At 36.3% G+C, this 17,102-nt stretch overlaps 2 protein-coding genes across 5 annotated transcripts; both read left to right on the top strand.

Annotated features, from left to right (window-relative positions):
* The first annotated feature begins 218 nt into the window (after positions 1-218).
* LOC116778476 (bromodomain-containing protein 8-like) lies at positions 219-8,891 on the top strand. 3 transcript variants are annotated; one of them, XM_061525871.1, is made up of 18 exons: positions 219-468; positions 889-1,069; positions 1,933-2,122; positions 2,398-2,499; positions 2,799-2,924; positions 3,298-3,454; positions 3,800-3,884; positions 4,484-4,540; positions 4,714-4,842; positions 5,970-6,049; positions 6,264-6,499; positions 6,909-7,036; positions 7,254-7,364; positions 7,809-7,881; positions 8,038-8,137; positions 8,288-8,422; positions 8,527-8,635; positions 8,738-8,891. In XM_061525871.1, the coding sequence occupies exons 1-18, from the start codon at positions 284-286 to the stop codon at positions 8,843-8,845; spliced, it is 2,292 nt and encodes a 763-aa protein (XP_061381855.1). In that variant the 5' UTR covers positions 219-283; the 3' UTR covers positions 8,846-8,891. The 3 variants fall into 3 exon arrangements, with proteins under 3 accessions (XP_061381855.1, XP_032528378.2, XP_032528376.2); XM_032672487.2 differs by having other exon boundaries at positions 220-468; positions 5,967-6,049; positions 8,047-8,137; XM_032672485.2 differs by having other exon boundaries at positions 220-468; positions 5,967-6,049.
* Positions 8,892-10,203: 1,312 nt separating this feature from the next.
* LOC116778480 (zinc finger protein 470-like) lies at positions 10,204-15,537 on the top strand. 2 transcript variants are annotated; one of them, XM_061525918.1, is made up of 10 exons: positions 10,204-10,487; positions 10,859-10,996; positions 11,359-11,778; positions 12,002-12,184; positions 12,358-12,440; positions 13,028-13,138; positions 13,281-13,484; positions 14,355-14,466; positions 14,688-14,795; positions 15,045-15,183. In XM_061525918.1, the coding sequence occupies exons 1-10, from the start codon at positions 10,344-10,346 to the stop codon at positions 15,060-15,062; spliced, it is 1,521 nt and encodes a 506-aa protein (XP_061381902.1). In that variant the 5' UTR covers positions 10,204-10,343; the 3' UTR covers positions 15,063-15,183. The 2 variants fall into 2 exon arrangements, with proteins under 2 accessions (XP_061381902.1, XP_032528382.2); XM_032672491.2 differs by having other exon boundaries at positions 10,242-10,487; positions 15,068-15,537.
* The last annotated feature ends 1,565 nt before the right edge of the window (positions 15,538-17,102 follow it).

The following is a 17,102-nucleotide window of genomic DNA, read 5'->3' as shown; positions in this document are numbered from 1 at the left end:
TATTTATGTAAGAGAAATTATTAGTCCAATATGACAAAGTAATCTATATCAAAAAGCTTAAGAAATTAAGTCATGATATATAACTAAATTCTTCCAACTTGCCATTTTTATATGACACGTGTAAATCGATTTTATTATTATGCGATTAAGTGCCATGATGATTTCTTAAAAAAAAAGACAAAATGAATTCTAGTTGTTTAATCTGTGTGATTATCCTTGACATATCAACATTGAGGCTGTCAAGGACTGACGCGGTTTTTGTTATGATGTAAAATTATTGAAAATGAGTTCAATACAGGAGCGTTTGCAATTAAAGCGTGTGCCGCTGGACACGTGGAATGTGAGGGAACAGCTATGTCTAGCGTCGGCAGTCGTGAGGAGCGGCGATCAGAATTGGATGACGGTTTCTCGGGCTCTTAAAACTGTCGGAGAATCAAACAGGCCGCCGGACTGGTATTCTCAAAAAAGGTATAAAATTTTAGTTAAAGTGATGTGTTGTGTTACTTATTGTAGTAGTATCTAAGATTTTCGCGTGTTCATTTAAATGAAATCAAGTTTCTCGTATAGGTACTAAGTGTTTTTTTTATTATTTTATATCTACCTGATCCTTACGTTTCGGTTCCGTCACGGCAACCGTGATCACGAAGACGAGATTAAAGACTCTTTTATCTCGAAACATCGGGATTATGTAGTTATAAAATGCATAGTATCTGCAAAACTTAGTTACATTTAGTTATAATAAAGTTGTTTTCTGTAAAACAGACATTGATTTTAAATTACAAATCAGAAGCCACTACAATCACGTTCCACCACTTTGGATTCTATAGAATTAAGCTGGAAAAAACGCTGTTTATAATACGAGTAATTTCACTTCTCTTAACATTTTAGTTGCGCCGCTCAATATGGAGCCCTATTGGAGCACGTTGAGACACCGAAACGTAAGAAAAGAAACTCGGAGGGCGGAGTGGAAACACCGCAGGAGAGCATCTTAAAACAACTAACGCAACAACGTATACAGGAAATACAGAACACATTGACGGAAATGAATTCCCAGTACGAACAGTTGAAGGTAAGGAACAATGACCATACAAACATATATATGTACATCCTGAAAGATTTACTGAAGAGATTTTTGCTTTAAATAAGTTGTAATAGAAATAGATTAAGTTTAAATGGAAAATTAAATCACAAAATAAGTATATATGTATATATATATATATATATATACATACTTATTTTTGTATATATATATATATACATATATATATATACTCGTATGTACATTTAAGTTGTTACACAAATACACCTAAATAATTAAGTCTTAAAGCTAACTATCAAATTTAAAAAAAATATTATTTGATACTGACAGTTACATATATATTCTCTATATATAATTTCTATTACTTGTGGTGACTGGAGGTTAAAGGCCCACCTCTCATGCGTGAGGGTGTGGGTTCCAAACTCGGCGAGTACCAATGTGATTTTTCTGAGTCATGTACCTTCTAAGTGTTTTCCTTCACCACTGACGGACGGTGAAGGAAAACATCGTGAGGAAACCTGGTTTTTATAATTTCAAATTATAAGTTTGTAATTGCCAACCCGTCTTGAGCCAGCGTGGTGATTAATGCTCTAACCTTCTCCATGTGAGAAGAGGCCTTTGCTCAGCAGTGGACTCCGATAGGCTGATGATGATGATATATAGTTTGCGTAATTAATAATGAAAGAAAAGAAAATAATGTGTAAATATGACTTATTTTACAAATAATAATGGTCCAAATCATAGCAGTTGGGGTCCCTTTTGGTTCAACTTAGCTCTCAGATTGCTTGTCTATATTCATTTAAAACAATTTAAAATCTTCATACACATCTTACTGGCAGCATTAACATTTTTTTTTAAGTTAGCGTCATTTGGCTTATGAACGCTTGTTCCAGAACGAAATTAACGAAGTGCGCAACAACTCGACTCCGGATGAAAGGATCCAGGAGTTGTGGGCTGGTATAGAGAGCGCCAAGCGAGCGAGGGAAAGAGACAGCGCTAGGCGGGCTGCCTGGCTGAAGGAAAGAGAGGAGAGACGGGCCAGGGCAGAGAGGACGTGGAGGCCGCAGACCACGTCACCGGCTGGTGAGACATGAACGGGTTAGAGGGAGGTGGAAGATAGGGTGAGAGAGACAGAGAGATTGAGGGAGTTAGTGTGCGAGAGAGATAGCGCTAGGCGGGTGGTCTGGCTGAAGGAATGAGTAGGAAGAGTTGAATAATAAGAAATAAATTTACTAAGAGAAAGATTCTTTAAAATTTAAGATTCTCTTCCAGGTGGTTGTCAACAATGACCTAGTCCCGTGTAAATATTATTTCACATACATCAACATATATACATATAATATATGTAACATTTCCAGCTAGCCCCGCGCCCCCGTCTTCGCCTCTGCTGACGTCACTCCTCAAGTCCTCGCCCGTGGTCACAACGCCCCAGCACATACCACATCCGGCTAGTGTTGTGGGTATGTATGTTAGAAAACTAGCTCGGAAACTAGAATTAGCACGCTTGATGTAATCCAAGATCGTATGTGTGTAAGATAGACATGACTTGTCCGAACCCACACACTCCGGCATGTAGCTCTCAGTTATTTTGTCAAATAAGCCACTATCCCGATACGAGTACGAATATTGTCAATACCACGCCTTCATATATATATAATTAGTTATAAAAGTCATTTATAATAAGTAAGTAATTAATAAGTTGAGCGAGATATTAAAAAGATAAACATATATATCTCTATCTCTGTCTAATATGTTCCAGACACGGTGTCCCCATCAGCTGGTGCGCCGACACTCTCCCTGCTGTTGGAACTGCCTCATGATAACAAACATGCCGCTATCGAACACATCAAGAGCCAGCTGGTTCAGATAGAACACCAGCTGAAAGGTACAGTTGTAAAACAACACTAGTAACCGCCCGCGACCTCGCTCGCTGTCAGATGAGAGAAATTTATAGTATAACAGCGCCATCTAGTGTAAAAATAAATTAACCAACTAGCGCCATCTCTGGTCTGTTGAAATGCAACTGTTTTGCATGTGTTCGGACACAGGAAATTTCTGAATCTCTGTTATGTATGTCGTTCTGGTGTCTGTCCTATATTACTGGAGAGTTAAATCAGAATTAATTTAGCAGTTTTTACGTATAAGAACTATCAAATCTATCTTTAAGTTAAATTATAAAATATATCTACTAGTTAAAATTATAACCTGAACTATGGAGGGAGTAAATCACGATTGTAAGTATGTATGTACTGTTACAGCTAATTCCCAGCCTGCGGGCCCGGCGGTCCCGGCGGTCCCAGCGGTCCCGGCGGTAGATATAGATGACATTGAGATAAAAGCTGAAGACGTCTATGCCTTCCGAGACATAGACATCCACATCCCACCCGTGACCAGCATGCACAAGGCTAACGTGCGGTGAGCTAGCCAACTACGCATAAATAGGTTCTGCGTTTGAGAATTCACTTCATACTATCGAATATCACTAATGTTTAAACTAATCAAAAAGTTAATGATAATCTGTGGTGTAATTAATCTTTTATCTTTGCTATATCTTTATCTTTACCTCATCAGTAACTCAACACGTGTAAGACAGTCAATGAAATTCTTCATTAACCTTCTAGAATTATCTTGGTCTAACACATCTGTGTCTGAACAAATTTTGATGATGCTTTTCATGTATAGCAACTAAAATGGAGATCACAATAACTCCGGATACATGCTGTTTTATATGAAGATGTTTTACCTATAAATATTAACCAGGGTGCTGGAGAAGTCGAAGAAAGGTGCGGAAGCTGAGCCCGTTGATGTTGAGAACACAGAGGCACCCGTTGCTATGGACTATAAGGTTACTAAGAATATATATATATATGTATATATATGTATATATATATATTATATAGAATAAGAAAATTTTACATTTATATAGGAAATGTATTTACTACATTGTCCCTAGGACACACCAGCTCAGTCCGTGACGCGATGAGTGCACGCAGGTCGGAACCCTGTTCCGTTGTTCTCGAGTGTTCGATGTGAGATTTGTGTTAGACTTGCGTGCGAAAACTACTGAATTGATTTTGATGTAACTTTACAATGATATAACTCGCACATTATAATAGCACATAGTATATAATGTATCTTCAGTCCGTGTAGCCCCGGGAACACTTCATGACGGGTGTATAGTGTGAAGTAACGCGACATGCGATAGATGTCGCTGTCGCTCGGCTCACATGCACATTTATTTCTCTAATCCACTACCGAAGTCCATCCAGATGAAGTCGCGTACAAAACTAGTACACACAGTAATTTAATCGTTTTAGTATGAATTGTGTAAGAAATTAATATTTTGCCTAAAAAGTTTTTAAAATAAAAAAATATAGTCTCCAAAGGACAATAAAACGTAAAAAATGATATATATATATATATATGTATATTTTAATATTACAGGAGGAAACGTCAGTACAGGAGAGCCAAAAGGAAGAGCCGCGAACAGAGACGCCATTAGTAAGTTTATGCGAATATATAAACTAATAGATTATATTACACTATTAGTACATGTTGTTATGGATGTGTGTTTTAGTCAGTCATAGAAAATTACTGAACAGATTGCGATGAAATTAAAGTTTTTAAATAGATACTGTTCGTATATTTTATTATTATTTTGCACTCAATTGCAGCCGGAGGAAACCCAACCGGAAGTGATAGAAGAGAAACAAGAGGAGCCGGAGAAAGAGGAAGTCAAGATCAGCTTCCCGGAAGTCAAGTTCCCTACGCCGGAAATAAAAGTTATACAAGATGAACAGAAGGTATTTATTTAGCGACTAGCTGTTGTCCGCGACTCCGGCTGCGGAAAACAAAAAAAACATTGAAAAATTTTTAAGCGCCGCATGCGCACCGCCTGCCATTCGCTCTGATAACGGTTTAATTTCGGGATCCGGATAAAAAGTAGCCGAAGTTACTCCTCGTTACATCAGCCGCCTGCCAGTTAAAGTCCCGTCAAAATCGGTCCAGCCATTTCAGAGATAACCCGGAACAAACAGACGGACAGAAATTGCTATGTCGGTGTACATACTATATATACATATATGTATAAAAACAAACGCACACTCAATCTTTATATAGATATAGATTTTTTTCCTGTAATGTATGTAAAAATATATTTTTATAATATCACAAAGAGGTGACAGATTTCTTCCTTTTGAAGTGCCGACTCAAGCAGACACGGCAGATCAAATGTTGATGTGACTGGGATTATATTATTGTGCCTGTGGGTTCATATATATACTAATATTATAAATGCGAAAGTAACTCTGTCTGTCTGTTTGTTACTCAATCACGCCTAAACTACTGAAACAATTTGCACGAAATTTGGTATTGAGATATTTTGATACCCGAGAGAGGACATAGGCTACTTTTGAGCCCGGGAAAATTACGCATTCCCATGGGAAAAATTACTTTTCTGGCCGAGGAGGGAAAAACAAAAAACATCGTATATAAAAATGTATTGCAGTAACCTATCTTCTTCTTAAAATGTATTAACCTAACCTAACCATAGTATGGCCTCATCCCATCTCGGCACAATTCAAACATACGTACAAAAAGTACAGCTCAGGGTTTTTCATACTATACAAAAAACTATCCAATGCGGACGAAGTCACGGATAAAAGTTATATATAACTAATTCTGAAATTTACGCGGACGAAGTCGCGGGCACAAACTAGTATATATATAATGCTTATTTCACTGACTCGGATCAAGGCACGATAGCTCAGTTCGTAAATCAACCGCAACGAGATGTTCCAGAAGTCGCGGATACAAATCCATCCTATACGTGTTAGACGGATTCTAATTGAAAATTCATTTAGTATAGAATAATATGTTAATGTATATTCTGATGAAAAATAAAATTTAAACGTACCTTTCCATTAAGAAGGAGGAGGTCAAAGAACCAGAAGTCAATCCAGATGACAGAATGGAAGAAGATAACACAGAAGATTTAGAAGACAAGCCTACGTATGTATATAGTTATATATATATATATTCTTCTTTCCACATCAATTTTCATTATTACTTTAAAGCATATTTAGACTATATGTATATATATATTTTATGAATATCTATAATGGAATGAAAATTATATCAAAATCGGTTTAGCGGTGTTTGTGTTACGACAGACATACAGACATTATTTCCCATAAAATAAAATTCGGTACAATACACATTACAGGCAAACACAAGAAGATAATGCTAACGAAAGTGCTGCGGAAGCGGCCACAGCTGAACCTACGATTGAACCTGTTGAGCAACCGGTCGAGCAAGCGGTTGAGGAACCAGTCGAGCAACCGGTCGAGCAACCAGTCGAGCAACCAGTCGAGCAACCGGTCGAGCAATCGATACCCGACAGTATACCAGATCCACAGGACATACCACTGCCACCGGAAGAAGTTAAACCGGAAGTAGAAGGTAGGAGTATAGAATAATCTCCATAGATAATACAAAGACTTTAAACTGACGTGATAAATTTATACCGGCTGGATTGTTGTCGTCATAGAAATTTTGGCTTGTCAAGCATTTGATTACTCCTTGGTGCATAGACAAGTACATCATCTGTAATATAAGAAGAATGGTCTACTTCTACGTCTTTGTTGAGTAGATTCTTCTGGGTGAGTGCATTAGGAGAAACGCCTGTACGGATTTTGGCGCTAAGATCTGGCCGAATACATTCGCGTCATATTCGGCTATTCGGCTGCTGACCTCGCCGATTATTCGGGTATTCGGTATACTTCCGAATATTTAGTATATTCCTTACAAAACTTATTTAATAGTTAGTGAAAATATAGCTATTCTAAATGTGGTTCCTATTCTTTTATAGCCGCTGAAGAACCACCACAGGAACCGGTTCCAGAAGCACAAGGAGAAGATATTAAAGCAGAAGACGTGCCAGAAGTTCCAGAAGATATCAAGAAGGACGCTGAAGATATAAAGAAAGAAGACGATGAGGTGGCTGATGATAATATAATATATATGAAAATATTTTTTAAATATTTTTGCTAGTTTTAAATATATATATATATATATATATATAGAGAGCTTCAATATTATTCCCAATCATTTCGTCATATAAATAAGTGTAAAGGCATATATTCTTATTTTATATTTATAAAAACGACTTCTTAAGACAGGAGATAAAAACATCTGACGATTCTTCTGTTCCCAGGACTCAATACCGCTGAAGGAGATGCTGAAAGAGGAATATCAGGATGAAATTAAGTCGGAAACTGTCGAGGAGGACACGCACACGGAGACCGACGACGACACGCCGATGGAGGTGAGCTCCATCACTAATGGTGCAGCAAAAAATATAATACATATATATATATTTAGGTTTTTAACAAAACCATTAAAACATATAGTTGTCATAGAGAGTTTTAACTATTTGTTATTTGAAAAGAAAACAAATCACCGATCACTTGTTTAAACAAAACTAACTTACTCACAAAATAATACGAACACCTTGAACAACATAAATTTAATTTACAAAAACACTCACAAGTCGCGTCGACAACTACTTTCCCGCGTCGCAGATAGAAAAAAAAATGTACTTAACATCACATTTGATGCGTTCAGAAATTTAAAGGTCCGGTTATAATAAAATGTGTGTTCCCTATATATATATACTGAAGTAGGGACAGCTCCTGGTGAGAAGTTCAGTAGGAAGTGATTACAATGACTGAATGTGCTTATATTAAAAATGTATCAATAATCATTGCAGTTGAGTAGAGAAGAGGACAGAGACGGAAAGAAGAAAAGAGACTATTCAAGGAAAAAGAAATCAGATTCGAGAAGTAAGCTAACAAACAATTAAATATTAGATAGTATACAAAAATATAAAAAAATATATACCTACTGAAAAATTTATATTCAAAAGCTTTGAAATAAATGTCAAAAATAAAGAGCTTTTTATATGATAATACTTCATATAACATAATTATTTATACCAGCCTGTTCAGGTTCGGAGAGCGCTCCGGAGTCTCCGTCAGCGAGCGACGCCGAGCGGCAGCACAGGTTGTGGAGGAAAAGCGTCATGCTGGTGTACAGCAGGTGTGTAGGTTATTATGCCACAAATTTGTATTATTTCAAACATATACGTTACTCACGCTGAACTGTACGTTTCGCACGCTAAACTGTACGTTACTCACGCTGAACTGTACGTTACATTGAAAATATAGTCTGATATGTTTATACCTTCAGGCTGTGCGCACACAAATACGCTTCCCTGTTCCTGAGACCGATAACCGACGAGGAGGCGCCAGGGTACAGTGTGGTGGTCAAGAGGCCAATGGACCTCACCACCATACGCAGGAACATCGACTCGGGAAACATACGGTAAGGATGTGTGCTTTAACAACAATATATACAAGGCCCCGAGTACTGGTCTCAGAGAATGTGTATATATATATATATGTATGTATGTTTGTCGTTTTCTCTAGAACAACAGCGGAGTTCCAGCGTGACGTTCTTCTGATGCTGTCCAACGCCCTCCTTTATAACAGCAGCTCGCACAGCGTGTACAGCATGGCTAAGGAGATGCACCAGGAGGTACGGTGGAACGTTTTATGACAAGACATACATACAGTGAGACGAGTGACTGTGTGCATGTTTGTTAGCAGTGACTCTAACAATATTTACATCGATCCGCAGGCTCAGTGTCAGCTCGCGATGCTAGTGGCGGCCCAGGCCCACGCCGGCCTCAACCCCCCGCCCGCCAGGAAGAGACGCTTCCACGCGCACTCGTACAAGAGAAATTAATGATTATACATAATAACATGTGTACAATAAAAAAACTTTTGTTTCATTTTCATTTTATGTGTATGAGTTAAGTTAATGTTGTCTAAGTCATTGTTTACTGACACAGGCTAGCTGGTGAGGTCTCATCAAAAGCTTAGTTTCATTATCAGTAAAGATTTACTTCTTTTAGCCATATTTTTACACACATAATACAATATTAACTAGAACAGCCACTTACATACATATATATAGAAAGTTTAGTACTGGACCCCTGATTATAGATGGCGCGCTCGTGCAATCTTGCTTCCTTGATAAACCAATAGATGGCGCTGTATTCAGTTCTGAAATATTTAGTAATTAAAGTACTTTTATTGGTTTTCTTTATTTGAATAAACGATTAACACGCTTACATATTAATTGATTAATTAATTATCAGTGCACGAACAGTGAGTGTTTGTAATTATTTCCATATATAAAGAAAACCAGAACATACAACTATATATTTAAAAAAACAAATTCTTCGTATGTGATTCCATTTACTTATCATTAATATTTAATGCAAGTTCGTTCAGTCGCCTTGAAAAAAAGATAGATTTCCGGTCATTCGCTTCCGGTAGGCAACAAACTTATACATAACATCTCTTCTCTTTTGCGTAGGGGCCAATAAAACACTTCCCATCAATCCAACTAAAATGTCATGTCATTGCAAATGTGAAAATTACTATAAGTTGTGAGTTTTACTATAAGTTGGGCTGTAACTAAGGAGCCCAAGTAATAAAACAGGTCACTGAAGATCAAGATATCATTAAACAAGCCGAGTCGTAATAAAAAATAAAACAATATCTTAAAAAACACATACGGCAAAAGAATGTTTTCCGGAGAACAAGGAATTCAAATGTAACGAAGTTGAATAATTACTTTGGATACGGCCACCTAGCTTCAACAGTGTCGACTTAATGATAAGTTGACGAACCTATGATTACAGATGGCGTTACTTATATTATTTTTCATAATGTTTAGGAGTTTCATATAGATATGTAGATAGAGTAAGCTTTTGTGTCTCCTCGTGGTGCTTAGGTGATGAATTACAAAACAAGTAATTATATTTCATTAATAATCACTTCCAAATTCACCAAAGTTTATAAGAAATGTTCTGATAGTCTACGAAATATTGTATATTGTTTATCACTTTGCGGCTGCATCATTTACTTCTGTTGCTTAAAAAAGTTGTAACACATTATAATAATAGGATTTACTTATGGATTTTTTAAATTAAAGTATTATAAGTAAAAAGAAAATCTTATTAATATAATAAATAGATGAAATAAGAGTGTTAAAATATATAAGAACATATTTTACCAGTTCTACATGGAAGTAGCTCTTTCCAAATAAACCACAAATGTCGACTGTATACGTCCACACCCTACACGAAAAAAAAAAACCTCCATTGACATTTTGCTAATGTCAAACATGTTTACAAATCAGATGTAAACAAACGTGTTCAAATAAATTGTAAATAATGGACGAAAACACTGAAATGAAATTAAAAACAATATGTTGTGCATGTTTGAGTGTTGATAGAAAGCTCACGAAACTGTGCCGAGTCGAGGATGGTGTAAATAGTTTATTCTTCCTACTTTCATACAACTGCGAAGTTTTCGAAGTGAGGATACGCTTGTATTTTAAAATAAAAAAAATTGTTAATAAATGCACACTGTTATATATATTTTGTTTGAATAATTCAGTTATTTTCTTAATTCTTCTTTTCTCTTTTCAAATTAAAAATATATTCCAATAAGAGAAATATAATTGTACATAGTTATAATTTAATTTTGACATACATTCAAAGTATTACATTACATATCAGATGCAGTGGTTGTTCGTATATACAATATTTTATCTGTTACTTGCTGGTCTTAAAATAATACCTAAATTTTATTCGTATTTAAGTCAAAACACATTTAATATACTGCTAGTAAAGACAAACAACTGATGTATATCTAGAAAAAGTGTAGTATTTATTTGTATGGACAGGAAATATTCAACAAGAGAGCATCACTTTTATCAATATGTTGGGAGTGTAAGGCTGTTATATATAGACTGCAACAATTCCGCAAACAAGTAAGCCTCGCCCAGAAACAACTGTCCGAGCTGACAGACGGAAGAGATGTTGTGAGTTAACAGATTAAAAATCTCTTAGTATATTCTGTGGATATATATTTTGTAGTCATATATTTTTCTATTACATTTTCTTAACTTATTTTTCAATATGTTATAATGTTATTTATATGAAATTAAATAGATTTATGTACCACAATATTTTATTCTAATATATATGTAAAAAATAAATATTGTATATATATATATGTAAGTATGTATGTATATGCAACAACCACATAACAATTATAACATAAAATACTGTAATTATGAAACTTAGATATTTTTTGTTTGTTTTGGGTTATTGAAGAAATATATTGTTGTTTAAATAAAAATTCTCCATTCATATATATATATATATCTTAATCATATTACAGAAAAATTTCCACAGTCTATCAAAATTACAGTATTTCCATCAGGATAAATACAATTTTATTATAGAAAATATATCAATGCCAGAAAATTTTATAGACTGTGGTCCTGACATCAGTTTCTTGAAGACTGAAAGTGACACAGATGATATACCGCTAGCAGATTTATATTTAAATAATTGTAAAGATATACAACCTCCTCCGAACAATATTAACATTGGCTGTATAGAAAATAATACAGACAATAAACATGTTGGGTCTGGATGTTCCAAATATGAAATGACAGAAGAGGAAATGTTGGAGAGTATGAAAAAACAGAAAGAAAATGAATTTTACATGAACAGTTCAAGCAAATGTGAATCTTGTGTGAGAGTTTTCAAGGACTATAAATGTTTGGAGCGACACAACTTGAAATTACATGTACAGGCAAGCAAAAAGCACTGACACACTAAATATTATTAATATTCATAAAATATGCTTTAGAATTTTATTTGACATAAGTAACTTAGAATATTTCCTGAGATATATTTTTTCTTATATTCCAAGACCAAAACCAGTCTTGTAAGTCCATCAAATTAGTTCCGGGGTAAATTGAACCTGGGAATAATTATATATAGAGAGAGTTACCCTTAAACATCTTAAATTACAGAGACCGAATCATATCCAGTGCGGCATATGTAAAGTGTACGTGAAACGAAGGGGTTTTAAACAGCACGAACAGAGTCACTATACAAAACATGTATGTGATATCTGTCGGTTCGTTGCATACAAAATTGTCACAATGAATACACATCTGAGGAACGAGCATGGTGTTGATGTTGAATACAAAAAGGTATGAAATGATATTTCAGATTAATCATGTCCACTAACCTCTATACAGCAATTTCTAAAAGCTGGACCGATTTTCATGTAACTTCAAGCAATTAGATAGTTGATCCGATAGATACAAAATTAAGCTTGTTAATATTTGAATGAATGAAAATAAAATTACTACATGTATCACAGGTAAGAAGGAAACCAAATGAGTCTAAGACATCGGACAAACAGACGGGGGGGTTTCTATGTACAGAGTGCGACAAATGGTTCGAGTAAGTAATACTATTCAATATAAATTTTATTGAAATGCTCTTATTTTGTTATAACTCTAGCTTTTACATATTCTGTCCCGTCCCGTCCAGTCCCATCCCATCCGCGGAGGGGGGCGAGGGGGTGAACGCCAGATGCTTCAACAGACGCACTGGGTATAGTAGAGTGGCCGAATTCTGTATACCGTAGGGCGCGTCCTGTGGATCAGACCCGAGCCATCTTGTCGTTCGATAATCTCAAAGCGGCGTCGTGTTCCACCCGTCTCATAGTTGAGTCTCGCTGCCGGGTGACGGGGCCCCTTTTGACCATCTGATGGGCCAATACCTGTGGGTACCGACGGAATCTTCGACGACACCTACCCCTCTGACACACGAGTACATGAGGAACACTGGTTAGTTTTTAGTCAGTTGGAGTCTGACAGTCGGATTCGACCTTAGGAAGGAGGGACTTCATCAGGATATATCAATTCGACACCAAAAAAAAAAATCCCATCCCATCCCATCCAATCCCATTCGATCTCTACGTTGTTCACCATCAGCAAATTCCTGAGATAACTGCTGAAGATGTTGATAGAAAACACATTTTCCAGGAACAAAAACAAAAGATACAAACACACACAGAAGTGTCACAGAGACGGCTTCAAGTGCGGCTCCTGCGGGAAGAGGTTCGCCTTCAGGAACACGCTGACCAGGCACGAGAGGTCAGACACATATATATATGATTTGAAAGACGGTAAATGGTATCCCGTCCTGATTCAACTTTCTTCTTAAATATCAATTAAATTGAGGTACTCGTATGGTAGGTAGATATTCTTTTTTATTAGAATATTCATGATGTTTCAGGGTACATTCCTCGCCACTGCCCAGGGAGCAGTGTCCCACGTGTGGGAAGCTCATCCGCCAGGACCTGATCAAAGCCCACGCTCACACACACACTCACAGACAGACCCATGTGTGTGTCGCGTGTGATAAACGCTTCATATCAAGGGCCTCGTACGAGAATCACCTCAAGTATGCCAAATCACACGCCGTTGGAGACGTCTTGAAGTATGTATTTTTTATTGCAAAAATCTTGTGTTTTTGGTCTTAGAGGCGAAAACTATATAAGTATATATTACTGTAGCTCATGTACTAGAATTTGATAGACCAGGGACCTTAGAATCTATGGTTGGTTAAGGAAGACTAACATTGCCCTGTCGCTGACAGATCCGGGGTGCACAAAAAAAAGAGTAAAAAAAAAAGAGACTAACATTAGACGGTTGACTGAAACAAGCTGGACTATAACCTATTCCTCCTCCTCATCCGCATGTTGCTCCTAAATCTTGCCTTTTCTACCGATTATCAAATCAATTCAGAAGCCCAATCTCCAAATCCTAATCACGTAAAATAATCATACTACAAACTTAATTATAATGTCGTCTAAATATACAATTGTAATTTTTTCTTAATGTTAACATATGTTATATAAGATATATTTTATTGTAAATAAAATTATAATTTTTATACGTGTGATTTGAAATGAAAGTAAATATTATTTTTCTGTTATTAATTATTATTTATTAAGACCATTTATTCATATGGATATCGTCTAATACTATTTGATGAAAGGCTTGAATTAGATCAACATATATGAGGTATAATAGTATAGCAGACGGGCTAACATGACGATGTACATACCTTCAAGTGGACTATAGATATTTATAGGAAAAAGCGAAAGTCTCTGGCTAGTTCTCGTTCCGTCTGGCCTCTGGGTTCCAATGCAATGTACATTTAATGTTATAAGGAATATAATATCGATCTGCGCTCCTATACTTGATTATTTTCTGCATCTAGACTAGCTTCTTCCAAACTCTTATTATTAGAATATTTATAATTATTATAATTGTCATAGAATTGCAAGAAGGTAATACGTTTTAGATACAAATGTCCTGAATGCAAGAAAGGATACAGATCCCGTGGCGAGTTACGAGATCACGTCAACTACCAACACATGGGCAGGACCCTGCACAAATGTCCCATATGCGACAAGGTAATCGTAAATAGTTTACTTTATAAAACACATGAACACAATAACTAATGACATATTTAATTATTAAGAATAATTTCAGATAGAAATTACACGGGCAATTTAAACAAAATATTAGCAAAGCTAAGGTTTAGAAGATAATTATTGTACATTTACTTATACAGTTACATATAAAGTGAATGAGAGGAAATAATAAAATATGAAAATATGATAATATACTTCAGGCCCTAGCGACCCGCAGGTGCATAACCCGCCACGTCAAACGAGCGCATCACGGGATCAAAGAGAACGACAAGGACAAGATATGTCAGACGTGCGGGAAGACATTCCGGGTTAGTATATATGTATAAACTGTAAAGGTTTGTATGTCTGTTACTAAATTACTGAATTATAAAATCGATGGAAATAGTGGGTTGTTTAATTATTTAAAATATTGAAATTAATACATAGGTTAATTCTCTTTACAAATGTATTTAAAATACAGCAGTTTCATAGTATTAATGAATGCAAGTATCTGTCATAATGTTATATCAACGGAATGTCATGTGACGTCACGTCACGTCACATGATGTGTTATTTAGGTAACTTTATTGTCATAAAACAGGACAATAAGTGTCTCCGGGAACACGAACTAATCCATACAGGCGAGAGACCGCTGTCCTGTGATGTTTGTGGTCGGACGTTCAGACAGAGCGCGTCATTATACACACACAGACGGAGGGTCCATCATATAGTGGCCGCTCAGAGGATCGTCGTACACGAGGAGGGTTCGGAGAAATTGAAACCGGTCTAGAAGGAGCTGTGTGTTTGCTATCCATTACACATAGGTTTATGAAGAAATTTTTAATAAAGAATATTGTTATATGAGTTCTGAACAAGGAAATGATGGTTTAAGACCAATCGCTAAAGACTATAACAAAACAATATTGTATCCGTCGGCAGTTATTCGGATGAATTGATAACAAAATCATTTGCTCCAGTTTAGTCGTCATGTGAAGCAAATAAATGTATTGATAAAGTTTGTATATGCACAAAATAAAATCAATTGTTTTAAATAAAAAACATTCCAAACTATTTTTCATTTCCTGTTCGTACATTTTCCTATAACATTAGTTAAATTTTAACGTGAAAGTTACTGACTATGTTTATGTTCGTAACACTATCACCCAAAACTATGTGATGTGATAGTTTACACTTGCCACATCGTGACATTATAATAAAACATTTGCTTTTCTTTTCCACCTTCATTTTGTCAATACGAAGATTGAATTTACATGTGAATTAGAGATAAATAATGGCGCCAGTATTGCTAAAATTTTATCCCAATGCGTTCCAAATGACTCCCAGATAAAAGTAATTTAGTAAGATGGGGTAAAGGTACCGAAAAAACTTGCAGAATCTGTGGGAAGGCAGCATTTGCTGGTGGGATGTAGGGTACTCCTGGATAGCGGTCAGTACTCGCGTCGTCACGATAGGGTTCTGGAAATCATACGTGACGCGGTTAGTCCTTCGGTAGCCAGAGCGCTAAGGGGAATAACCACAAACGAGCGATCAGTAGGTTTTCTGAGAGAAGGCACTAGGGCTATAAAATTAAATATCAAGCCTTACTCTATCCTTAAAGCGGCTTCAATACAAAATCCCCGAGGATATTTGTGCGTCGGCCTCCAGTCCAGACATATTTATGTATTCGCGAATTTTAAAGCGCGTTGTGATGATAGAGCTTACGGTTCCTTGGGAAACCAACATCCCCAAAGACCATACCATCAAGGTCAGTAAATATTACGAGCTCACTAACGAACTCACTAGAAATAGGTTCGTCGTGGATTTGTACGCGGTATAAGTGGGAGCGAAAAGTATAACGGCTAAATCTCTCTACAACCTACTAAACGACTTGGGCCTGTCCAGAACTAATATCAATTCATTCTTGGAACGTACTTCGAAGGCAGGCCTAATAGGTATGTTTCAAATTTGGTCATGAAAAGAGTTGGGACGGTGGAGGTCACGATTAAAGCGTTAGATAGCCCCCTAAAACCTACACCTGGGTCGCAAGTCCGAGGCACCAGTGAAGCTCCTCACCCTGCAATGCGATGGACCCGGCAACCGCACGGTGAATCCATTGAATGGTAAGAGGTTCCGTCTCTTTAGATATCCATACTATGCTCTGGTAAAATAGAAAAATAAATAAGTCCCAACAAAATTAATGGTTTCGCCTCTAATGATGGGATTTTTTACATATACATTACTATATCCTTATCTTGCAAATCAAAGAGGGTATATTGAGTAAGGAAATTAAAAGAAAAGATACAGAGAAAGAGATAACCAAGAATGAAACTAGTATTATTCGGATTTACTACGCGGATTTTATTATTTAAAAACTACATAATCCCGACGTTTCGGTTACTTTGCAGCAACCGTGATCACGGGCAGACGAAGTGTTCCGAATCCGGATAATACTAGTTTCATTTAAATGAATACTCGCGAAAATCTTAGATCTCATTAGATAACCAAGAAATTCTAGAGGGACTTGTCCATAGTTTTTCACGCGTTTCAAAAAGACAAGGTTGAAATATTACTTTGGTTTCCATATGTTTTTAAGTCAAAAAATTTATCTTGTGGAATAATCCCAAGGAGTGTACTAT

The sequence above is a fragment of the Danaus plexippus genome, chromosome 31, assembly GCF_018135715.1.
Source record: "Danaus plexippus chromosome 31, MEX_DaPlex, whole genome shotgun sequence".
Lineage (NCBI taxonomy): Eukaryota > Metazoa > Arthropoda > Insecta > Lepidoptera > Nymphalidae > Danaus > Danaus plexippus.
This window is presented reverse-complemented; position numbering and strand designations above follow the sequence as displayed.

Bases quoted from the DNA above. Each gene is read 5' to 3' on its own strand.
- LOC116778476 (XM_032672485.2), top strand. From the start codon at position 284: ATGAGTTCAATACAGGAGCGTTTGCAATTAAAGCGTGTGCCGCTGGAC. The intron at 7,882-8,037 runs GTAAGCTAACAA...TATTTATACCAG, and splicing joins AAAGAAATCAGATTCGAGAA to CCTGTTCAGGTTCGGAGAGC. The intron at 8,636-8,737 runs GTACGGTGGAAC...ATCGATCCGCAG, and splicing joins CTAAGGAGATGCACCAGGAG to GCTCAGTGTCAGCTCGCGAT.
- LOC116778480 (XM_032672491.2), top strand. From the start codon at position 10,344: ATGGACGAAAACACTGAAATGAAATTAAAAACAATATGTTGTGCATGT. The intron at 12,441-13,027 runs GTAAGTAATACT...CACATTTTCCAG, and splicing joins GAGTGCGACAAATGGTTCGA to GAACAAAAACAAAAGATACA. The intron at 13,485-14,354 runs GTATGTATTTTT...AATACGTTTTAG, and splicing joins GCCGTTGGAGACGTCTTGAA to ATACAAATGTCCTGAATGCA.